This window comes from Zootoca vivipara, chromosome 1 (genome assembly GCF_963506605.1).
Source record: "Zootoca vivipara chromosome 1, rZooViv1.1, whole genome shotgun sequence".
Classification (NCBI taxonomy): domain Eukaryota; kingdom Metazoa; phylum Chordata; class Lepidosauria; order Squamata; family Lacertidae; genus Zootoca; species Zootoca vivipara.
The window spans coordinates 93194545-93220322 of record NC_083276.1 but is presented as its reverse complement, the minus strand read 5'-3'; the positions used below and the strand labels follow the sequence as shown (position 1 = coordinate 93220322).

Below are 25778 nucleotides of genomic sequence, written 5' to 3'. Positions count from 1 at the left end.
AAATTAGTCTAATGTTCTACCAAAAATGATGACGACAAAAAGAAACAGCTGCTTCTTCATTCCAGAATCCTTGATGCGTATCCTGGTATCTCTAGTGACTGGAACTTTCTCAGCCTGCAATCTCTGTTTTGGAAATGAGTCCCACAAGTGAACCCATGGCTACAAAATCAGCCTAATTTTTAGTTGCACCTCCCCCCCCAATTCCTCAGCTATGTGTGTGGCATCTTGTCTGATGACATGTTCTGGAAAACTCAAAAGGTTGCCATGTTTTGTTTGGTCCCCACAAAGGCTGAGTTTGGAGTTCTGCACTGATTTAAATCTGAAAACAGGCTTGTTTTCTCTAGTAATTTGTAGCAAATTACAACTGTTAAGAGATTATGAAGAAGAAAGGTATAGTTATCTTAAGAAGCAGATCATTCCCAGCATTTATTTGTCAAAGACAATCACATATTCCATTCTTCATGACATAAAGTGATACATAAGGCATCTCCTAATGGGATATGTCACCATCATTTGGTAACCATCCTTTCTGATGTGCTGCATACTCTATATTGGCCTAGTGCAGGAGCTGTGGACATCAGAAGTTTAGTCTGACTAAAGAAAATGTTTCCTGCTGCCACACAAAGCCTTTTCTCTGGGACTACCATGCTCTGGTTATTCACTTTTTAGAACAAATACCAGATGACACCATTGCCAAATTGTGAATTGCAGAAAACACTGGATTTTGTTAATGTGTGAGGGGGGGGCACAATTGCAGTGCCACCCTGTTGTGTGGACTTTCAAAGCTCTTTTGAGGCTTTTAATAGTCTACTGTGCCTTTAATTAAAAGTTTCACCTTTGCAAGTTTAGAACATTTTATTACTTGCTAAGCAGCATGAAATGAGTGATGAACTGCCTTAGTTGCCCCATCATTAGTCAGCTACTGTTCCCTGTGTGGGGTTATTTTAATTTACTGGTTTCCTTTCCTTTTTTTTAATTTATTTTATATATTCCATTTGTGCAAAAAAAATAAAGGAAATAAAAATAATGTAAAGAAACCATTAGTTAAATTCACCTCCCAAAGAGAAGACAGGGTTAACTCATTAAAGGGGGCAGCTAAGGTGCGATTCATAACTAATCCCACAGCTGAACTGAAAAGGAAACCATAAGAATTGCAGTATTTTGAAGGGGGGAAACGTCTAATTAATGTTGCAAGCAACCTTTGCAGAATGAGACTTACTGACAAAAAGTTCTCAACTTGCAGGAACAGACATTCTATCAAATGCTGTGTGGAACCGCTCTTCTAATTCTGTATCCAGCTGATTGTGGAAAAAACAGTATCTCCGCTCAGTAGTGTCAAAGGCATAGCTGCCAAGTTATCCCTTTTTTTAAGGGATTTTCCCTTATGCTGAATAGGCTTCCTCGCGAGAAAAGGGAAAACTTGGCAGCTATGCAAAGGGCCATGATGTTGAAGCAGAGGGTAAGGAACCCTGGGGCTGTTGTGGTAGCTGCACTGCTGACCAGAACCTGAGAGGAGGCAATTGGCTCTATTCCTCCAAATGTATGAAGCAGGATGAGCCACAGAGGTGGTACTTCTCCTTTCCCAGATGCTTACGGGAAGCCTGCAAGCAAGACTCAAGTGCAACAGGGCTCTCCGCATTGGATTTCCAGCAACTGATATGCAGAGGCTTCAAAAATGGAGGCAGAACGCGTAGCTGTGCAGCTGATCGGTGCTTACAGCCAGGGCTTTTTTTCAGCAGGAACTCACAGTTCCGGCACCTCTCAGGTGGGCGCCATGGCCTTTATAAGAGAACAAGGGTGAGTTCTGGCACCTCTTTTTTCTAGAAAAATAGCACTGCTTACAGCCTTATTTTCCGTGCATGGGTGTCAGCAGGAATTTTTCGGGGCAAGGAGTACGGTAAATGCTTCAGATGAACAAACAAAAATAACTGAAAGGTCAGAGCAGGCATGTTTATCACAAAACAAATGAGGAAAATAGTGCCCAAACGCTTTTCTTCGTATCTCAAATTCTACAAATGTTAGAAGTGTACTTTTTAAATATAAAAATACCTTGGGAATCTAGGGATAAGGATTGATTTGGGGGCCCCCACTGGTTTAACTCTTTTAAAAAGCCAACCAAGATGGCGGCCATCACAACACCTCATGGGTGCTAGTTCCATTGCTTGTGCTGTCTGAAGAAGCGCTTTCTTTTGTCTGTCCTGAATCATTTCAACTCAAGACTCTCCTGCTTCAGTAAAGCTGCAACCTATGTTTCTACAGGTTCCCCAAGCTGTAGGTTTTTGCAGGATTTAGCTTTTGGCACATGGTAATTCCCAGTAGTGATGTATGGAAGTGAGTGCTGGACCATAAAGAAGGCTGATCGCCGAAGAATTGATGCTTTTGAATTATGGTGCTGGAGGAGACTCTTGAGAGTCCCATGGACTGCAAGAAGATCAAACCTATCCATTCTGAAGGAAATCAGCCCTGAGTGCTCACTGGAAGGACAGATCGTGTAGCTGAGGCTCCAATACTTTGGCCACCTCATGAGAAGAGAAGAATCCTTGGAAAAGACCCTGATGTTGGGAAAGATTGAGGGCACTAGGAGAAGGGGACGACAGAGGACGAGATGGTTGGACAGTGTTCTCGAAACTACGAACATGAGTTTGACCAAACTGTGGGAGGCAGTGCAAGACAGGAGTGCCTGGCCCTGGCATGCTCTGGTCCATGGGGTCACGAAGAGTCGGACACAACTAAATGACTAAACAACAAAACATGGCTCCATAACACACAGTCAAATTTGACTTCTTTTTTTAAAAAGAAAAAGCTAATATTGTGGAAATGCTTATCAAGGTTTCTTGACTATGAGGAGAAAAGCAGATAATATTGCCTCATAGGAAGGACTGAGTTGAGAGTAGAACTGCACATGTATGTATGTACACACACACACACTGTTTTACCTGAACTCCCAAGTGATTCATTTCCAGTTGTCGCATTCACTTCTTCCTTGGAGAGGACCAAGCTGCAGAGTTCTTCTTCTGTTGTCATAATTTTCATGATTTCACATGATGAAATAAAGGCTCTGACCTGCTAATCAAGAAAGCATTTGCTCTTTTATTGGTCAGTAGCCAAACACACACCCTACATAACATCCACATAAAGGTTTATGGGCAGGATACAGTTATAGAAATAGAGGGATTCCTAACAGTGCAGCATGTTAAAATTGGAGAATGCCATTTGACGTTTTGCCTGCCCTTCTGAGCTCATTTTGAACTCACTAGAGCAGGGATGGGGAACCTCAAGTCTGGGGATCAAATACAGCCCCTCCAAGTCTCTGGATCCGGTCCTTGGGGCTCTTCCAAGCCACTGATTTCAGTGGAAGCAGCCGAACTACACCAATTTCATGTTGACAAAAAAGTCTATGTCATCAGGGTTAGATTGCAAAGGGCTTAAGTCAGCTCCTTTCACTGAAAAGATATGTTCATGAATTAGAGGGACTGAGGGAGTTTATACAAAAGCCACCCCAGATTAGCTTGACGCGACCTGCAGCAGGCATAGCCAAAAGCACACTGGGGCTTTGTCCTATAACAGCAGGATATCCTTGTTTCCCCTTAGCGCATATTTGATTTGCACTGCTTTGAGCAAATTCCATGCCATCTGCACATTTATCTTATGCTTTAATCTAATGTACATTGTAAACTTGCATTATCGCATCAGGTTACAATACCAAGGTAACCCAGCCAGCACTTGAAAACATGTGGGCAGGATTTGTTGGTCTGCTGCTCCTTCAATTGCCTTTCATTTAAAAAAAAAAACCACTTTCAAATGAATGAACCCTTGCCGTTTGCCATTCGAACAATATCTGAACAGGATAACTATGCACACAAAAAAAGGGAGAAGAAGCAAGAGGAGAAATCCCTCACAGCTGGCATCGGAAAAGGCAACCTAGACAGGAACAGCCCTGCTAAAATTCAGGATATCAAATGTGTGGAATTTCCATCGCCTCCCCGCCCTCCCACCCCACTCTTTTGTTTTGTTCTTTTCTGCACGCAGCAAATCAAAATGGGGAGAATCTATATCAGTCTTAAGAAAGACAGTCCTGCTCAGCTATAGCAACCATCCCCAAACTGGCCAGTTTTAACTGCAGACAACATACATTGCATCAATGTTAGAAAGGTCTCCAGCTAGCAGTGAAAGACACAGGAAAGCAACAGGTAAACAGATTAAATGCTGCAAACAAGGCTACGGCTCTTATTGGGGTTTCATTTGAGCCTTGGCCTATAAAGAAGGGCTGGAAGTTGACTAAATACATTGAAACAGATTATTCGTATGCATTTTGGTCAGCTCATTTCTTAAGTTTGCATAAATCTGCCTATAGGTTGAACGTATCACCTCCTGATTAGGAATGTAGCCTAAATTTATTATTTATTAAAAAAAAATATTTACAACCCGCCTGACTGTAATTTGTACAGTTTTGAACCATAAGATGTTCAGATGGCCTGGACTGGACCCTATGGCAAGTGCCAGAGAGGCTGTCACACTCAGGGGGCAGTCTGAAGGGGTGGGATATATCTGATAGATTATAGAGGTGGCTGGTGGACACACACATACACACACACACACACACACACACACACACACACACAGTCCTTGGGTTTATTTTCTTGAATTTTTAAGGGCTTCTTTCTTTTCTTTGGCTGGTCATTTGAGCAATGACAGGAGGAGGGGAGAGCCTCTCTTACCTGTCAGTCACTCAGCATGGAAAGCATAATATTTATCCTAACTTATTTGTGACAGTACTTGACTCAAGGGGAAGATGGAAACACAGGAGGGAAGGTGCCCCTTTGCTTCAGATTCCAGAGAAGTCTGACAAAGAGCAGGGGTTTAATCTAAAAACACACAAATTTGCAATTGCCTAAAACTAGGAAAGGGCAGGTGGGGTTCAAACTTTGCACAATCACACCTAGAAGGAAGGTGTATTCTTGGGTCCCCACTAGGTAAAGGAAGCAAAACTTGGGGATGGTTGGCCTGCTCAACCACAACCATGGCTCATGACATTGGGCCTTACGTCAATGAACTATTACTCATCGTGAACCATTAATACTCTTGGCTAGGAAAACTGAATTGACAGCCACAGTCTTGACAACTAGCCTTGCATTTTAGAAGAGGGAGCTTCCTGGATGACAGCAAGTACGGAAAAAGGCTTCCTTTCTGTCTGCAGACATAGAACAGAGCTTGGAACCATCTTTGGTGGAAAAATTCCTCAGGGTAGATAGAGCATGTTAATTCCCTCGCAGCCACCTGTGTGTCGCTAGGAAGCCACATTACATGTTTTGAGAACTATGCGCCCAAGCTCTGAAATGGAAAATAAACCAGAAAGATATATATATATATACATATATACATACACACACACACACACACACACACACACACACACACACACACACCAAGCCATGACTTAAAGTAGTCTGATCGCTCTGTTTTGTTTCCAAATGAGATGAGTTCCAATGAGAGAGGGGGATTTTTACCTTGCCTTGTTGGATATAAACATGTCAGAAAATGTAAGCATATGAGTATTTTGGTCGGCTAGGATAGCTCAGTCGGTGGAGCATGAGATTCTTAATCTCAGGATCATGGCTTTGAGCCCCATGTTGAGCAAAATATTCCTACATTGCAAGGGGTCCCTTATGGTCCCTTCCAACTCTACAGTTCTATTATTCAAGCGTGATGGGTTCAGATGTTATTCAGCTTAAATCTGCCATTCTAAATACAAGGGGGCGCTTTAAAAAGTAGCTCAAGCAACATGACTGAAAAAGGTAAGATCACAGCTCTTTATGGAGGACTCCTTTATGGTTGTATAAAAAAGGGTTAGCTAAGATAGCTCAGTGTTGGAAATGTGGTAAGGAAAATGCTTTCCTGAAACATATGTTTATACAGTGGTCTATAGTTACTAAGTTTTGGGAGAAAGTGCTGGACTGTGTAGCTATGACTGTGCAGAAAAAGTTAAATCTTTCAATGGTGAATATTCTATTGAACTATTTACCTATGGATCCTGCGTGCCCTAATGGTGGCCAACAGATTGACTGGAAAAGTAAAGATACGATACCCTTTAATCAATGGGTTGGCGATATGACATAATGCACAGCCTATGGACGGGGTGTGGGTGGGTGGGTGTCACTTTTAGATATATTTTTGTTGTTCTTTTTCTCCCCTCACTTTTCCTTTTCCTTTTTTCTGTATCACTTTATGTTTTGTTGAAGTAAAGGTAAAGGTAAAGGGACCCCTGACCATTAGGTCCAGTCGTGACCGACTCTCTCATTATTGGCCGAGGGAGCCGGCGTACAGCTTCCAGGTCATGTGGCCAGCATGACTAAGCCGCTTCTGGCGAACCAGAGCAGCGCACAGAAACGTCGCTCACCTTCCCGCTGGAGCGGTACCTATTTATCTACTTGCACTTTTGCAGGAGTTGGGACCGAGCAACGGGAGCGCACCCCGTCGCGGGGATTCGAACCGCTGACCTTCTGATCGGCAAGCCCTAGGCTCTGTGGTTTAACCCACAGCGCCACCCATGTCCATTGAAGTATTTTCCATTAAAACAAATAAAAAAATTTTTTTTAAAAAGTTAGAGAGTAAGTGAGGCATAGCTGATGTTCTGTAGTGGATAAGCCTGTAAGACGTATGCCAAGAAGTCCTGCTTCAAATCTTGTTTCAGCAATGAATTCCCTCAGGGAAGCCACTGTCTTTTAAGATGCGTTCACATTACAGTACTGCCCAGCTGTGCATAGCAGCTTGGCTTCAATTGTGTCAGATTCGTTTCTGTCTTTGTACACACCAGGGGGCTTTCTCATGTCTTTACGCCATGCAAATGTGTTCACAGCTACTTGTGTGATGTGAAACAGCACATCAAAGTTGTATAACAAAGTACAGGAGATGGAGATGGAGATGGATTTCGCACAGCATTCTATGAACACAGATTAAAAACCCAATGCTGGAAATGCAGTGAGAGCACTGTAAATGGGAGGGTAAATGTATCCTTAACCTCAGCCTGTATCTGCAGTCGTAAAAATTGCTGAGGTAATGTATGTGAAGCATTTTGAACACTGTATTGTTAGACCTCTAGGATGTATGTGGTCGTGGTGTGTGCACACCACAAGAGAGATTTGAGTGGAATCGCTCATTCAGTGCACCTATTATCCCAAGCAGAATGGCTAATCCATGCTCAGTCATGCGCCAATTTCCCATAATCTTGCAGATTGGAGGGGAGGGGGGGGGAACGTAGGCTCTGCATAGGTGGTTTTTTATCTCAGGAAATCGGTGCCAAGTAGCTACTTCTTTTTACAGCACATTTAAAACAAATGTAAGGCATTATAGTCACAAAAGTCAAAGGCAACCTGTGGGAGTCATTGCTTCCTATTGCAACAACAGGTGGTTTTAAGCTAAGCAACTTAATTGGCGGAAATTTGTGTGTGAATATGAAAATCTGGTTACACAGGTCAGACAATACCCTTGTTTCCAAACTAATACTGTAGTCTGGTACACTGTTGTACTTTGAGCAATAATTTTACCCAGCCCTTAAATAATATTGGATACCTCATTTTTTAAATATTTGAAATTGATTGATTTAAAAAATGTTTAATTACAAACTCTATATATTTTAAATTTTGTTTTAAATATATATATGTTTTGCTCATCTCCACATGACATTTTTCCTCTATCCCCAACTGAGCAACATTCCATTATGGAAACAAGCAAGTAAGAAATAAAATTTTGAACAGGTGTATGTCAACAAAGCTATTTATTTCTCATATAATATAGTGTATCAGTTACAATCAATAACGATTATATAAAACATAAGCAAATATGCTTTTAACCAGCAGTTGTCTCAATATGGTTTATGAAGATAAAGAAAGCAGCTGTCATAAAACTTATGTTTATAGACTGAAGAAATCGGGTGACTATGCATTCAGCTAATCCCCTCTGCATATGCACAGCACTTAAGCATTCTAGTCCTCATAGCACACAGAAACTATTTGAGGACAAGATTGTGCTTCTACATGGTCTGAAAAGTTTACTTTTCCACTGAGCACACCTTGAGGGAAAGAAACTTTTCCCAAGGAAAATGTCACGCATTCCCAAATTGAAACTGCCTGTGTGAATGTGCTCCCCCAAAAGAACTAAACTCTAATCTCTCTTCTAAAGCACACTTTTCCTATCCTCTCACCCCTTTGCAAATGTTCTGTAGCATTTGTCTCAGCATTGACAATATGAGACATAAAATTAATCGAAGTTTTTAAGGAGTTTCATGTCCTCTCCTTGAGGAGTGAAACCCAGAATTTTTCCAGCTTTATCCCACAGTGCTATGTTTATTCAATAAGAAAAATTCCTTGGTGTTCAGTAGTGCTTACTCCCACAGAATTGTATGTTATATGTGTGTGTGTATATATATAGAGAGAGAGAGAGAGAGAGGATCATAGCCTTAGTGCATCAACCAGGCTCTCACAAATCTCCCCCCCTTCCCCTTTTCAGTGGATGCACTCTTGTGTGTGTTTGCAGCAAAACAGTAATACAAGGCTCTTTGTTTACTTACAGTTAGTGTCGAAGTGGAAAGGATTATTATTACGACGGTCCACATGTTCAGCTGTTGTCTGTCTCTTTCATCTCCCAGGTGCAAGATCAGAAGTCATTTCAATGGGCGATCCTCAGCAGGTTCTCTCAGTCTGAGCTCATCTCATCTTTCTCCAGTGCTGTTGCTTCTGTTACTGAGTCCCAGGAGGGCTCTTGGTGCCTCTTTGAAGCAGGGTGCTTGACACACACCTTGCACAGCAGGCAACTCTGCAGTCCATGCCCCAGATATCTTCGTCATCCATGCCCCCTTTCATTACTCATTGCTATCGCGGCACTTGAGCGAGGAAAGGTCAATCTTTTATGTTCCCACGGTAAGGGCAGCAAGAAAAATTCTGGCACAGATGTCACAGGAGCCAAGAGAAATATGTCAATGGGGGGGGGAGAATTTAATGTTCTGGAGACTGGAAGGAGGCAGGTGGGCACACAGGAAAAAATCCTAGTGGGGTGGGGTGGGGGGAGAGAGCTTTGAACAATGGGATTCAAGCTGACCCAAACGGCTCTGCTAATGCCTGCCTGGAATGATGACCGGAGAGCACTAGGGAAAACTGATGGAGAGAGACTTAACTTCAATGGAAATGAAAGCTCCACTCCTGCAGAGCTTTAGTAGGAGCAAACTTCAGTGGGTGGGGTATATGGAATATGATTCATTGTTCACACACACACGTGGGTAGGGATGCAAGTACTCCCTGGAAGCTACATATGGTGACAACTATATTGATCTAGTGTAAAAAGTAGGGCAACAGCTGCTACATGTGTAGCCCATGCCTAATCACATTTATTCAAGACTTATACATCTAAGTAATGGTACACAAAACTGCATCCTTGTATTACTGATTTTTGGGGGGAGGGCAGAAGTTATAACCTGGTAAATTCATTTCAGAGCCCTTGTCCAAAATCAAACATATACAGATTATGCATTTCATGCCTCCACCCCTTGAACATACATGCTTATTATCAAATGTGAAATCTGACTACAGACCTGAGCCCCCGCCCTTGTCGTGTCTTACTGCTGGCTTGCACTGATTATATTTGGTATATGCCAAATCCTTTTTTAAAAAATTGGAGGCAGGATTGCTGCCCAAGTAGCCCATTTAAAAAAGGCTAGCTATGTCCAGGAACTAAGATCATGGCCACTGGTCCCATCACCTCCTGGCAAATAGAAGGGGAAGAAATGGAGGCATTGAGAGATTTTACTTTCTTGGGCTCCTTGATCACTGCAGATGGTGACAGCAGTCACGAAATTAAAAGACGCCTGCTTCTTGGGAGAAAAGCAATGACAAACCTAGACAGCATCTTAAAAAGCAGAGACATCACCTTGCCTACAAAGGTCCGTATAGTTAAAGCTATGGTTTTCCCAGTAGTGATGTATGGAAGTGAGAGCTGGACCATAAAGAAGGCTGATCGCCGAAGAATTGATGCTCTTGAATTATGGTGCTGGAAGAGACTCTTGAGAGTCCCATGGACTGCAAGAAGATCAAACCTACCCATTCTTAAGGAAATCAGCCCCAAGTGCTCACTGGAAGGACAGATCATGAAGCTGAGGCTCCAATACTTTGGCCACCTCATGAGAAGAGAAGACTCCCTGGAAAAGACCCTGATGTTGGGAAAGATTGAGGGCACAAGGAGATGGGGACGACAGAGGACAAGATGGTTGGATAGTGTTCTCGAAGCCACCAACATGAGTGTGACCAAACTGCAGGAGGCAGTGGAAGACAGGAGTGCCTGGCGTGCTCTGGTCCATGGGGTCACGAAGAGTCGGACACGACTAAATGACTAAACAACAACAAATGTCCAGGAAGTGGATATTGCACTCTAGAACGTTTTACCTGCCTGCATTTCTGATATTTGATCTGCCACAAAATGTTAATCACTGTGCAGCAATACAGCAAATGTAAAGGGGAAAAAGGGAAAGGCTAATGTAGAATTAAATTAGAAGCATTCTTTTTCTTATAATGCTACAAGACCATATTAAATATACCGGTACTTTGGGCTAATATTATCAACATCTGTAGGTACTGAGATGATTTGCTCCCTCAGATATTCTGAAGAATCCAGAATGAAGTTACTAAACCGCAGAACTACTGTGGTCCAGCAATTTCCCTGTCTAGCCAACCCAAAACATTTTGATGTGTCACGCAAAGGACAAGATGGTGATTTCCATCACCCCGATTCCATATTGAACAGCTAACCAATTTGACAGTTGGACTAATTTAAACACTGGTAACAGGACACGGGCCATGGGTGGCGCCATGGATTAAACCACAGAGCCTAGGGCTTGCCTACCAGAAGGTCGGCGGTTCGAATCCCCGTGATGGGGTGAGCTCGAGTTACTTGGTCCCTGCTCCTGCCAACCTAGCAGTTCGAAAGCACATCAAAGTGCAAGTAGATAAATAAGTACCGCTCCGGTGGGAAGGTAAATGGCGTTTCCGTGTGCTGCTCTGGTTCACCAGAAGCGGCTTTGTCATGCTGGCCACATGACCTGGAACCTGTACACCGGCTCCCTCGGCCAATAAAGCGAGATGAGTGCTGCAACCCCAGAGTCAGTCATGACTGGACCTAATGGTCAGGGGTCCCTTTACCTTTACCTTTTTAACAGGACAGCATTCTCTACTGCACCTCAGGGCAGCGGACTAGCTTAGGAGGCACAAGGTAAGCTGTCTGGCTCACACAATACTCTCTCCACTCTGCATGCCTTAACTGCCCAACTCTGCCCAATGGAAGAGTTAGCCCTGTAAAATCCCTGTTGTCCCCCCCCCAACTTTTTAAAGGCCTGGTTTGTGGCAATTCTTCTGCCTTGCACAACACAACTGGTGCATCAAAGTTTCACATCCATATTGGCGAAGTACCTTTCCTCCATCTGGTGCAGAGGAATGGTTCATGAGACAGCTGGTGATGTGGTTGATGACGCTTCACCTTTCTGCAATGTTTGCCCTGCATTTAACAAAAGAATCAAAGAAGAGCCCCCTGGACTGGGCCGATGGCCTATCTAGTCCAGCATCCTCTTCTCACAGTGGCCAACCAGATGCCTAAATAGGAAGCACACTTAGCCAGACCTGAATACAAGACCATTCTCTCCTCCTGACCCCTAGCCATGAAGCCCTTTGGAAATTTTCAGAGATCAGGTCCAGATCCAGAGAGAAAGAACAGGACATCAGATTCCATCTCCATCGGCAGAATTTAAACCTGCTTTGCCTGCTTGTATCTTCACCATTACAATGTCCTGCTGCAACGCAGTTCCTCCTTCCCTGTTACCTTTCATTGCCCCTTTTCTTAACTTTCTCATTTGTGTTTCGTTTTTGAGTTAGACAGGTAGTCTACTAACAAAATAATGAGACTTTTGTTTGCATGGGATTGCTATGGCTGGCTATTAACCACCAGCCACATCCCCTTGGCAAAGGCAAGGATGAATCATAATAGTCAGAAGTGTTTCTGTTATAAGGTGGCATATGAGGCAGCAGTTCCACCTTCAGGTTGTAAGGTCATCGTCAGATACTACAGGGAGCAAGGTGCCTTCCTCTTGCTTGTTTTGAACTTCCAGGTCATGCATATAACACAGGGCCGGATTTAGGTTTGATGAGGCCCTAAACTACTGAAGGTAATGGAGCCCTTTATATGTCCAGCTGTCCTTTCCCAACAACAAATTGTCACTGGTTTTTTTGTGTTGATTACTTACATCATAGGAGCCTACACAACACAAAACACTGTTGCTGTATGTAGGTTTCATTTTTTTTAATCTTATATTTTGGAACTGTACATCCAGGTGTTTTTTTCCTATTCCTTTTTTTGGGGGGGGGGCCAAGAGAGTGGGGCCCTGAGCTACAGCTTGTTTAGCTTATACATAAATCCGGCACTGATATAACATGCAGCTAAGGCACTGCTTATCATATCACAGTTACATGTAGAAGCAAGGCGGGGGACTGTTGCACATAACTTTTAAAGGTGCAGGTTTGTTCTAGTGCAGTGGTTTTGCAAACCTTAGGCCTTCAATGAATGCTTTTTGCATCTGACAGACCCTGTGGATCTGCTGCATGTTGCAAAGGATTCTGGGGCAGCTGGACCCTCTCCGCCTCCCTTCATCAACTGAACCACCTCTTATATATCAAGGGAAAGGTTGCAGAGGGAAATTGGGATTGATGGGAAAGCTGTATTGCATGGAAAGCTCCCTACAATTCTTACCGCTCATCAGAGAAGCTCTGACAAGCTTCCAGGATCCCTGGAGCTACAATACTTGCAATAAGTAATGCCTAAAATAGGGGTTGGGTTGGGGGGGGGATATAATCTGACCAACCCTGGAAACCCGTTTTGCCTTCTAATCCTAGGTGTGCAGATGCTAGTGGTGGCTGGTATGCATGGAAGCATCAAAAGCTACCACATGCCAAGTCAGAGCATTGATCTATCTAGCTCAGTACTGTCTACACTGACTAGCAGCAGCTCTCTGGGGTTTGGGGCAGAAGTCTTTTCACTGTCCGACCTGGAGGTGCTGGGGATTGAATTTGCGTCTTTTCTGCGTGGAAAGCAGATGCTGTTCCACTGGGCTGTGGCCCTTCTTCCATCAGAAGTGAAAGGCAGACCAGGTCCATGCTCACCCGCAGCAGTTACCGGTATGTGTAATAGTAGTATTCATTCCTTATATTTCAGGGTTGGCTCTGCGATTCAAAACCAATTCCAGAATCTAACTCTCTCTTGATTCAAATTAAGCCCGGTAAATAAAGCCACTAACATGCTGGAAGGCAACTTACATATAACAATAAGTACTACTGCTAAAAACATACCTCCCCCGCAAAAAAAAATCATTAAAAGCAATTAGCCATGGAAAGAATTAATCTATTGAAACCATACCCAATAATTACAATGAAAACAACGCACGGCACCAGCCCTTTCATTAAAAGCAGCCTCCAAGAGTACAAGCGCAGGAGGAGAAACCCACGTTTTTCTCATCCTCCCTCCCAAACTCACTTCACTAACCTGCTCAAACTAATGGTACAGCCCCCTCTGTCTTGAAAACCCTTTTCCGAGGCAGCAAGCACGTGTTTTTTTTTTTTTGCTTTTTTTATTTAAGGAGCCTAAAGCCACAACTTGAAGCATAAACCTGTGAGGAAGATAGAAAAGCCTTCTGCTGCCTGGCGGGCTTCCCTTCCTCGCTTCCCCCCCCTCCCCCCGGCCGAGAATGGCACGGTCCGCAGCGTGCTCTGTGCCTCGGAACGGCGAGTTGGCGACCGGCTTAGCAACGGAGGCGGAGGGAGAAGCTCCGTGCGGAGGGGAAAGGCGGGTGACGCCGCCTTCTTTTTGCTCCCCTCGCCCTCCCCATGCCCCTTCCCCGCTCAGCCCCCCACTGCCCACCCGGCTCCCCCGGCTGGCTCTGGGCTGCGTGGAGTGACCCGCACGCACGGTAGGTCCCTCCTTGAGCCCAGAAGGGAAGGGCTGGTAGGTTTACACTGGGGGCCCGGCAGGTTGCAAGCGCAGCAGGCTGTCGTTTGCCAGGGGATTCATTGTCAGAGCAGAAACTGCCCTGCGTGAGGCAGCGGACGAGGGTGTGGGTTGTTGTTGTTGTTGTCATTGCAACTATTTCCCCATCTGTTCCAGTATTGTCTATTCCAGGGTGCAATGCAATGGTTCCCAAACTTTTTTCAGGCTACTTCCCCCCACCCCCCTTTAGTTCCACAAACTCATTCCTAGTGTCCTTTTAAAAGGCATTATTCAAAATAACGGTTTGCATAAGCCACATCATAAAATTTAGAACAGGAACAATTAATTGTGTGTTTCTTCAGAATCCAATTAAAACTTTTTAGTTTAATTCAACATAACTGAGGGATTTGATCCACTGATGACACCAGTTCTCCACAGCCTGATAGTCATTTATGCCTCCAGTGTCACCCTGACACCCCCTTGTTGCCACCCTTGGTATCCTACTGCCCATTGCATTATAGACTAAATATTTGGCATGTTTTCCTTTTTAGAAACAGCTATGATCCAGGCGGCTAGCTCCTGGAGAATTGGGTTGCTTCTCTATGTTGGCTCAGGCCTCAACGGCTTCCTTAACCACTAACTCGGCTTGTAGTGAGTTTCTACATGAGCAACTGCAGACAACACCCAGGGGTTGCCAACATGGCGCCTGGGCACACATGTGTCCTCAAATGTTAGTTTGAGGGCCATACATGTCTACTGCTTCGGGCAGCAGATTGTCGAGTACAGGTGACCAACCTGTGCATGGGTGCCATAAGGGGCAGGCGTGTTTGAGGTGCACTTCAACAAGGGTGCAGGAGAAGAGGTCCTGCTACGATATTGTTCCTTTCTCTTCAGTGCTGCCCTACTACTAGATAAAGACACACCTGCCTCTGGATACAAGGATAAATTTATATGCACTCTAGTAGTGTGGATCATGTTCTCGAAGCTACAAACATGAGTCTGACCAAACTGTGGGAGGCAGTGAAAGACAGGATTGCCTGGCGTGCTCTGGTCCATTGGGTCACGAAGAGTCGGACACGACTAAACGACTAAACAAGTGTGGATTGGAGTTGTAATACAGTACTGCATAGTGCGGACTTAGTGTGCTTGCCCAAATGATTGGCTATCACTCTTCTAGAAATACCTGTGGAAGTTTGTCCCACCCTTCTTCTTTTTTTAAGAATCCATGTTCTCTTGAGATCCCACGATACAAAGGGAGGTTGAGCTGAGCTGGAGTGCCTGGCCCAAACTCATCCGGAGACCTTCATGGCTGGTTGGGAATTTGAACCCAGGTCTTCCGAGTCCCAGACACAAGTTCTCACACATTGTATTTTTTAAGGTACATTGTTCTCTATTTATTTCCCACCGTAAACAGTATGTTCCAATATGGCACATGCAACCTTTTTTAGAATAGATAGGTGAGGAAGCTGTGTTGTGCGAGAAACACATAGCACAGGGTTGGTGTCAAAAGCAGCAGTTCATCTCCTCTCTCCCTCAATTTGGGTAGTATTGCTGGCCTCATTCCCCTTCTGGCTGCAGCCATTTATGTAGTTCGGCTCAGGAAATGTGTGACAGTGTCATCAAGATACTTGGTAAGCATTGTGGGGTGGGGCTGGCCAATTTGAAAGTGGGATGCTTTTTCAGTGTCCACTTTATGTCAAGTATAACCAGTGCTATTTTTCTAGAAAAAGAGGTGCCAGAACTCACCATGAATGCCTCCCTTGTTCTCTTATAATGGCAATGGTGCCCACCTGAGAGGTGCCGGAACTGAATTCTGGCAAGTTTTGGCTGGAAAAAAAGTCCTCAGTATAACATGTAGTTCCACCCAAAAGATTTGCTCCTTTTCTCTCCCTTTCTGTTCCAAGGCTTGACCTGGTTTTGCGGTGTCATGAAGGGGTTGGCTTTGACAGATGCCCAGCAGATGAAGCTTTGTGCACACAATGGACGGTTTATTGCTTAATTTTCTGTGGCAAGCCCAAGGCTCTATTTACATTGAGATAACTCTGCTTACTTCAACTGGACCTGCAATTCCTCTTAGCTGCTGCTGCCTTTTGTAATTGTCTTCATTAAGTAAACAACTCATTCTAAAGTTATTTAAAGCAGGGAATTGAAATGCTGTTACTATAAGTCCACATATTAATGTCTAACAAATGAAGAAGAAGTTGGAAAAATTAAGATATTTTTAAAAGATTGCCAGAGGAGATTAATTTATCATACTCTTAAAAAAAAAAGTTCCTTTCCTGGAACATTCTGAGATGGATGAAAATAAACTTTCTGTACATTACATTACATTTGTTTGGTCAGGACCTGTTTCTTAAGCATAACAGTATATCTGAATTGTGATCCTTTTATGTGGCAGAATTATGGATTGTTGACTTACTCGAAAGCATTTGAGCCATTATGAGGTTCTTAAAGTTAATGAAGATTGGCAATTATAATTAACATTGCTGTTTGGATTTCTGTGATGAAGCCTTAATTTGTGTGTGTGATGTGTCAGATTGTTTGCTGAAAAATGGCCTTTGCTCTATAATATTGTTTTCAATATTAAAACAAAATAAATAATTTGTCAGAAAGGGCATTTGTTTTCCTTGGGATTTTAAGTACAGTACTATGTTTACTCAGAAGTTAGTCCAACTTTGATCAATGGGACTTGCATCCTGTCAAAATCCAGTCAAAAGGATTTTAACCTAAACCATAGGAAGGGCTAAGCACTTACAGTACTTACTTAAAAGGAGAGTTCAAGGGCAGTCTGCTTTGGTATCACTGAGTATGGAGAAGATTGGTGTGAGCAGCAGTTACTCTGAAACAATTAGTGAGAGAATATTGGTATCCCCCTTGCGATACTGTTTTGTTTTGTTTTTTTAACCGGATTTATATACTGCTTAAACATCAAAACCTCTAAGCTGTTTCCATGAAAACAAACAAACATTTAAGAATCCTGATAAAGTCAGAGATTAAAAACAAATTGGCCTAATTATTTTTTATAAATATAAATAACTAGGGGCTGTGCTCTGCTCGCCAACCCCCTTGCCAGTCCCCCACGTTTAACCCACCAGAGATTCCCCTTTCCTCCCCATGCAACTACTAAGCTTGCTTTTCACCCATTTCTGAAGCCACTTCTCACTTCTGTTCTGCAGCCCTGCTTTGCACCCCTGTTTTCATGCCTACATCATGAGAACCTCCTGAATCTTCTTCCTCCCTCTCATCCCAATTCCTAAGCACCCTTTCTACATTTTCTCCTATTCTTCACAAAATAAAAAAATTCCTTCCAGCAGCACCTTAGAGACCTACTAAGTTTGTCATAGGTATGAGCTTTCGTGTGCATGCACACTTCTTCAGACCCTTTCATGCCCCTGCTTTCATCTTCAACCTCATTCCCATGCCTCTTGCTCCCTCCTTTTGCAACCCCTTCAAATATTCCATAGTATTTCACTCAAAACTGTTGTTGTTTAACACCACCATTTTCATCTATCCCTGCTTTACTCAAACTTCTGCCATTGTTTTAAACCACCACTTTACCCCTCTCAGTGTTACCTCCCTTCTCCTGTCCTAGGGCCACTGCTGTGGTGCAACCTGCCTTCTCTATCTCATTTCTTGATTGCAAACACTCATAGATACATCCATCATACATAAATTAAATGAAAAGAAAAACAAAAGAAACACAAACAGAAAAAGAATAAAAACAAAAAATAGATAACCACCAGTAACTTAAAAAAAAAAATCAAATTAAATTCTACATAGGGAGTACAAGCCTTCTTTACAAAGCTTTGGCTTGACTCCTTAATTCGAATCATGACTTCCCACTATCCATGAACATACTTAGTAAATCAATTTATTTATTTTTATAGATAACTGTATTTAGTTGGTAAGTCTTGGAGAGACATTCTGATTGCCAGTGGGATTTAGTCTACACTAAGCCAAGTGATGCTTTGGAAGCCTTCTTTCTCCATGTAATTTATAAAGACGTTGCATTTTCTCCTTAATCTTTCTTTTGAGTGATTTCTTATTAGGTCTGTTAATTTGGGAAACTGCCTTCTATTTTCCCCCATCCCCTTTCCTGGCTTCATGCAAATCCAGGATTGTGATGAGGTGCTATCAGTACTCCGATGGGAGCTGCACAATGGCAGCTCAACATTTTATGTATTATGTATGTATAGGATGAAATCAGTTTGTTTTTTAATGCATTCTAAAACAAGGGGCTGGATTCAGCTAACAAGTCCGGCTAGCAGAAGCCTGCACAAGGACTTTGTTGACTCATTAGGGCTTTCCTTGCTTGCCTCCTCCTGTGCCTTCCCCCAAGTTGGCTGGGGCGGGGGGGGGGGGGGAGGTTGGGAGAACCCCAATAACAGCACAGCAGGGGAAGAGAGGGCCGTTTGTTCCATCAGGCAAGCAGAAATGCTTGCGTTGACAGCAGTCTGGTTAGTGCTACATTGAATTCATCCCATAATTACATATTTAAATAAACATCAAGTTTACATTTCTGGGTAGGCTTCCCTAAACAGAAATGTATTTAGCAGGAATTAATAACAGCAAAGGTGCCTATTGTCATGTCATATGGCACTTGTAGAAATGCCAGTTCCATAGATTGAAGCAGGCACATACAAGGTACGGCCAGGGCTTTTTTTCAGCCGAAACTTGCCAGAACTCAGTTCCGGCACTTCTCAGGTGGATGCCATTGTCAATCTGAGAAAACGCATGAGGTGTTCATGGTGAGTTCCAGCACCACCACCCCTCTCACATTTTCGAAAAATAGCACTGGTGAGGCAGTCCTCCAAGTAAACTGGCTCCAGGTTGTTAAGGGATTTTTATACTAATAGCAACATCTTGAATTTGGCCTGGTAACAAACCAGTAGCCGTTGCAGATCTCTGAGCAGAGATGTAGTAATCTGACTGGGTCTAGTTTTCAGCCTCCTATTAAGGTTTAAGCCTTCCCTGCCCCCCCCCCACTAAACTTTGTTCTACAAACCTGTTGCTGAGGGAACCTAGACATATTCTTCAGTTTCTACCCTGTTTCCAGATGAGTGAGTTTGGGGAAGGAAGGATTATAGAACAGATTTGTAAAAAAGCCCCCTGCTTGTTGTGTATGCCACGTGAGAATCACCTTCAGACAACTAAACAAGGAAGTGTCATTAAAAATGGTTGTTTGGTTTTTCTCCTCGCCATAAAATAATTACATAGATATACATGGGCAAGTAGGTTTGTATAATTAGTGGAGTTGTTTGCATGTTGTTATGGCCATTATGAATGAGGCTAATATCCTATTCATAAAGCATTTGTTGGTTTCTAAGGGGGGCATTTCCTTGGAAATGCTAAGCAAGCTGGGTACAGTGTCATCCACGACAGCAGGAATTGAACTTTCGACTAGGAATTTGCACAAGTGTCTTTGTGCATGTAGAATTTTAACATGTACTTCTATATTTTTGCATTTGATTACAGGGAATGATTTTGATGCCTGGGAAGTTGTAATAACCAAAAGAAGATGGAAGTGGTGAAATCAGCCCGTTCCGAAGACTTCAGCAACACCAAAGAACCCCCTGAGAAACTGCAGTCTCTTCTTTTGGACAGCCTGGTGGATGCTACTAAGGAAGCAACTGATGTCCCCAATCGCCTTGTGGAATCCAGTAGGTGATTTCTTATGCAGGCGGGACTTGTTGATTTATAGGTTTTTTTTAAGGCCTTCGGGTGCTTCCAAAGGTTAACTGTTTTCGGTGGGGTGCGAGGTTCATTACCAAGAAATCCAGGTTGTGCTGTTATAGTTGATTGGGAGGTCTCGCACACAAAAACACTCCTCTTAAAGTTTAGACTTATTGGAAGAAGCTAAGAGATGGGGCACTGCATTGGATAGTGGGGGGGGGGTTAATACTTGCTTTGATACAATGCCACTTCCTGCAAACTAATCAGAGCAAACGCTTATTAAATAAACCAAGGTTATCTAATCTCCCTGAATGCTCAACAAATAGGTCATCTGAAAGACCTTCAGTCTTGCTCCAGTCTTGCTCCAGTTGACTGGTTGGCCAAGCAATCCAGAGATACACTGCTGCTATGCAGGCAGAATGGCTGCTAAATCCTTTGCGCACTTGGCCAAGGCAGGGAAGTGAGGAGACTTACAAAAAGACAACATCTGGCTTGGTGTGGTGAGGCTGATAGCAATGAGCAGGTTGGGAACAGGTCCCTGATAGCTTTTTCTACAAAGAATGTAGGCTGACTAGACTGTGGCCTAAGCTAATCACAGCTAAGCCTTATTAAAATATATGGAACACGTTAGTCACCGCTAACTTTAATTGAGCTCTGATCCAGCTGATCTGACTCAATATACCAATTATTGCTTTTGACTTACTTCATTCTTTTTTTTTCCTTTTCAGAGATTTTTAGAAAGCTTGTAAGAAATGATGTCATACAGGCTAAACCTGCCATCATGCACTTTGGAGGGTATATAATGGAACAACATCAGCAACAAGAACTGGTAAGTAATAATGGTGTTGTTAGGTAGCGGACTGAAATGAAATAATTACACCTGAAATTGCCCACTGGCCACCTATGCACATCACGCTAAACCATGGTTTAGTCTAAGATGTGCACAAGCAGGACAGAGCCACAGAGCACCCTGGACTTGGACACTCTTATCCTCCCCCCTCCCCCTCCTGTACAATTGGGAAAAGGACTTTGGTAACATCTGCTTTTTGTTTCACTGGATCTCAAATTGTCCAGATCCAGAATAGGGGCCATGGTTTAGAGCAAGCCATTGTCAGATTTAAAACCATAGTTTATGAAGCTGGCTTGTTTAAACTAGTTGCAGTTGGCTGTAAACTACAATTCCTTGGGTTAGACAACACAACTAGGGGAAAATCTCTATCCACACAGATTTATTTTTTTCTAATTCCCGTCTTGCTCCTTAATTTTGGCAGGAAGTGAATTCTCCACCCTGGTTCCTCTAAAACTTCAAATAATTCTTGCATATTATATGTATTATTAAACACATTATTATCCATGTAATATTATCTGCATACACTCTCATGTTTCCTAAATTAACTAGCATATGCATATAACAATGCGTTTTTAACTGTGTAAACTACATGCATATTAATGTCCATGTAGAATTATGTAGCAGAAATATAGTACAGGATGGGGCTTGACACTTTTAAATGAATAAATATGTGTATTTTTCATGTATACCTAAAAAAAATATGATAGTGTAAAAGTGGCTGCGACATAAGCCAACATTTGATACAAGAGGAATCGAACTCGATTGGTCAGAACCGTGAAAATCTATAAAAATCCTTAGACATAACAAGCCAAGATTCAGGATACATGTGTGAAAATGCTGCCCAAGCTTCTCCTTGGACCATGGGGCAGCAAGTGGTGTGCCAGCTCAAAACTTGTTGTAGCTCCTTCTTGCTCATGAATGTGTCTCTAAACTGTAGTGTAGGCATAATATAGAAATGCAGCCACTGTCTTTTGACCACTTTCTGAATATCTTTTCTATATCTTTTGCAAACACAAAGTGGGGGGGGGGGCGACCCATAAGAACAATACTGAAGGAAATGATTGGTCAAGGACCTATTTTCCAAAGTTCACTAGATAGCAATTCGAATTCATTACAGTTAGACTGTCACTTAAGATTTTAAAACATAGATGTTTGTTCTTAAAATGAAAGGCAGAAAAAACCCTGCTTATTTTGTTCAACAGAAACTTCTCAATATTTCAAGCGAAGTTATAAATTTCCATGTTATTCCACCGGAGACAAAGTACTTTCAGATCAAATACAGCAAAATAGTAAGTGTCAGTAGTAACCTTCTCATCATTTGCATTTAATTCTCCACTTTCCATTTTCACATTGCCATATAAATGTCAGCTGGGCACTTCTTGGGAAATTACCCTTCTCTGTTTTACAGCAACGGCTTGTCCCTGGCTTGTCCTTCCCAATTACGGTTGATTTCTGTGCTGATGAATGGCGATATTATTATGACTGCATTAGAATCCATTCTCAGGTAAGACACCACAAGGGGGGAAATGTATATGTAGCCTCCTCCTCACTTTGTATGAGTGAAATAAATATGCTGTTGTAGTCCATGATACATAAAAATAATGGATTGATCTTACAGATTAATATCACTCAATTTTAGTCACTGTATTGTCAGTCTGTATTATTCATCTCTTTCCTTTGTGTTATTTTGTTCTACCCTCAATGAAGAGATAACACACTGAATTGGGGGGGGGGAGGGGGGAGCAAACAGAGGTCTACAGTCATACCTCGGTTTACAACCGCAATTCGTTCCGGTCGCTCCCCGAGTACATCGTAAACAGAGCGGCTCTTCTGCGCATCCCCGCACCGCGGAACCCGGATGTAAACACTTCCGGGTCCGCGGTCGCAAACCGAGGTATGACTGTAATGTGAACCTAATGGGGAAATACTAAGACTGTCTGGTTTGGTTTGAAATTCAAAATAGAAGTGTTCAGAAGAATGGTTCCAGGTTTTTTTTAATGCTCGAAACTGGTACCGTAGTTTTTTCACTCGAATGCAGAAAATTTTTGTTGGAGTGGATTATCTACACAGTATTTTTAGGCACGATCCTTACTGCAATCTCCTTATAGGAAATACACTTGTGAAATTTGCAACTCAGTGCTGCAGAAAAATAAAAATGAAGCTTCTTAGAATGCTGAACATTTTCAGGAAAGCTTCTATGTTTTTCAATATTTCCTCATCCCCAAGAGGACTAGAAACATACCTTTAAAGGCGAAAAAAGGTCATTTATCACCATTCCTGACAAAGCCACCAAAATGTAAGCTAAGGACGGGGAAACTCAGACCCAGGAGCTGAATGTGTCCTTCTAAGTCTATATATCAAGCCCCCATCCCAAGCGCCACCCCTCCCTGGGTAATCTTCTCTCCACCTCTTTTGTATGCTTGTACCTGACTGGAATATGTTATTGCTTGCCTGGATGGAGAGATATGTCTCTGTATAAGGCAAAAAGGTAAATGTAAAGGACCCCTGGACGGTTAAGTCCAGTCAAAGGCGACTTTGGGGTGGGGCGCTCATCTTGCTTCAGGCCGAGGGAGCCAGCGTTTGTCCACAGACAGCTTTTCTGGGTCATGTGGGTAGCATGAATAAACAGCTACTAGCGCTTGGAGGACCGTGGCGAGTGCCAGAACACACAGAAACGCCGTTTACCTTCCTGCTGCAGCGGTACCTATTTATCTACTTGCACTGGCATGCTTTCTGCAAGGTTGTGTATAGAAACCACTGGCATGTGTGGCTGGAATGTAGCCCACTGTACAAATTTAAAAGCCACATCCATTTCTGTGCCAACTTTTCTTCTGGCCCCACTCACCAATGGCTGTGTCTTTTGGGCTGAAGTTCCCTGATTTAGGCTGAAAGCACACTGATTTGGCCATATGGCTGTCTAAATCTGTGTCCATATTTTCATATTTGAAAATGGAATAAGGCCGTAATCCTGCACATGTGTGTGTGTGTGTGTGTGTGTGTGCGCACACACACACACACACACAAACAAACAAAAAGTGACCCTGTAGTCAGGGACTTTTTTTGTCTATTGCTGCACAGTGCCTAATATATATTTGGCTCTTTTTATAAATAATAAACAATTGTTCTGATTATAAGTAAGTCTTGCAACTTGGTAAACATGTATAAAATCAGACTGAATAACTTTCCCCTACATTGTGTATGTTCTTATCTCCATTATTCTCTATTGAAAGCCAGTCATTTTTCACAGTCCATATAACCTTGGTCCACATAACCTTGGTTCTTGTAACTCAGTAGTACAAGAGGAGCCAGTTAGTAACCACCCCAGTGCATGTCAATTAATATTTATCTCTTGTAACAGTCTATGTAATTTCCTTCTTGGTGTTCCCTCCAGGGAGATGACACATTGCTGATTCCTCTACATGCCTATCCTGTGATGAACACTGTAGAATTTCCATCCTTCATTACTTTATCTGATGTTTCTCTAGGACAATGGTAAGCTGTTGTGATTTTTTAAAAATTAAACTGTTTCTCATGTGTTGCTAAAATAATTAGCTTAATGTGACAGGTTGGGGAGAGGGCAGAACAAAACAGAGTACCTTTTCATATAATATTAACTCAATCAGGAAATACAATTGCATCTGGTTTTACCATAGCAGTGTGCTGTCAGTGGGCAAGCATTGTAAAATATATTTGATTATTCTGAAAGATTATCTGCAACTGTAATGCTGTATTTCTCCAAGGCTGATGAGATTTCTGAGAGACAGTGTTTATATTCCACTATGGTAGCCTTGAGTTGTATAAATGCTTTCCATTAGCACTGTGCTCTTACTTACAGAGTTATAGTACAGAGATGGTATATTATAGGAACAAATGAAACCGACATAACAAATCAGACCATTGATCTACCTGTTTCAGTATTATTTACATAAATTAACAGAGAATCTCCAGGGTTCCAGAAGGGAGTCTTTCCCAGCCATACGTGGAGATGCCAGAGATTTAACATAGGATCTCCTGTATGCAAAACAGATGCTCTATAATAACAAGCTGGAACGTGTATAGAGAAGGGCGATCAAAATGATCAAGGGTCTGGAAACCAAGTCTTATGAGGAGCAGTTGAGGGAGTTGAAGATGTTTAGCCTGGAAAAGAGGAGACTGAGAGGAGATATGATGGCCATTGTCAAATATCTCAAGGGCTGTCGCATGGAAGGTGGAGCAAGCTTGTTTTCTCCTGCTCCAGAGGGTAGGACTCAAACCAATGGCTTCAAGTTACAAGAAAGGAGATTCCAACTAAATGTCAGGAAGAACTTTCTGGCAGTGAAAGCTGTTGGACAGTTGGAACGGTCTCCCTTGGGAGGCGGTGGACTCTCCTTCATTGTGGGTTTTAAAGCAGAGGAAAGACAGCCATCAGTCATAGATGTTTTAGTTGAGATTCCTACATTGCAGGGGTTTGGACTAGATGACCCTTGGGGTCCCTTCCAGCTCTGCAATTCTATGTTTCTATGATGTTAAACCATTGAGCTATGACTTCCTGATGCATGAAAGTCCCTGGTTGTGGACCCAGAAACATTCTCCTGAATGCATTGAAGTGAGGGAGAGGAAGCGCTTTGAATGTGCTTTAAAGGTATAGTGTGTGTGTGTGTGTAGCATCTACTTACAGGCAGTATCCTCATTGGAGCCACTTTGATTTTAACTATGTATATTTTTTTCCTACAAATCCTACTCTTTAAGTGAAAGTTAGTTTATGATTTTAAAAAAATCTCTCCTGGGTCCCATGATCAATTCCATTCTTCACATATACCCATCTCACCCTGTCCACCCATGGCTTCCTTCTTAGGAAGGCCACAATTGCTACCCAAATTGGAAATGTTAAAAACCTATCAAGCAGTGAATCTCTTCTTCATCCAGCCTTTTAAAAAAAAATTCAAGGCAATACTACATATAAACTACATTCCTTCTTAATCAGCTAGACAGGATTTTAGTCAACAGTTTATAGAATGTTGGAGGAGTTTGAGTAAAAAATAATAAAGTGAAGAATATGTTGTGTTTTTCTAAGTCATTTTGTTTTGACTAGTTAAAACCAGACATGCAAAAATCCTTATAGATAGGCTAGGCTTTTGGAAAATACATAGGGCATCCAACAGGCGGGTGTCAGCCAGCTAGGAATCCGAAGCTGCTTTTTTAGCTTAGGATACGGGTCTAATCATTGGCTGAGAAGATGAGGCTAATTCCAATAACCTGTGAATAA

General features: G+C 42.6%; 2 protein-coding genes across 7 annotated transcripts in view; one reads left to right on the top strand and one right to left on the bottom strand.

Moving 5' to 3' along the window:
• The window catches only part of SCTR (secretin receptor), a 30002-nt gene extending 20848 nt beyond the window's left edge, over positions 1-9154 (bottom strand). The window contains exons 1-2 of one of the 2 annotated variants that reach the window (XM_035129825.2): positions 8567-9154; positions 2937-3063 (exon numbers count right to left, since the gene is read on the bottom strand). In XM_035129825.2, coding sequence (XP_034985716.1) covers positions 2937-3063; positions 8567-8611 — 172 coding nt within the window. In that variant the 5' untranslated portion in view covers positions 8612-9154. Of the gene's footprint in view, positions 1-2936; positions 3067-8566 lie in introns of both variants that reach the window. The other variant, XM_035129817.2, reaches the window with a different exon arrangement.
• Positions 9155-13083: 3929 nt separating this feature from the next.
• The window catches only part of CFAP221 (cilia and flagella associated protein 221), a 37619-nt gene continuing 24924 nt past the window's right edge, over positions 13084-25778 (top strand). The window contains exons 1-6 of one of the 5 annotated variants that reach the window (XM_060279120.1): positions 13084-13205; positions 19486-19670; positions 20412-20512; positions 21736-21822; positions 21942-22037; positions 23925-24025. In XM_060279120.1, the coding sequence (XP_060135103.1) occupies positions 19529-19670; positions 20412-20512; positions 21736-21822; positions 21942-22037; positions 23925-24025 (527 nt within the window). In that variant the 5' untranslated portion in view covers positions 13084-13205; positions 19486-19528. Of the gene's footprint in view, positions 13206-13808; positions 13994-14931; positions 15389-19485; positions 19671-20411; positions 20513-21735; positions 21823-21941; positions 22038-23924; positions 24026-25778 lie in introns of those variants that run through there. The other 4 variants (XR_009558212.1, XM_060279123.1, XM_035129803.2 and 1 more) reach the window with 4 other exon arrangements.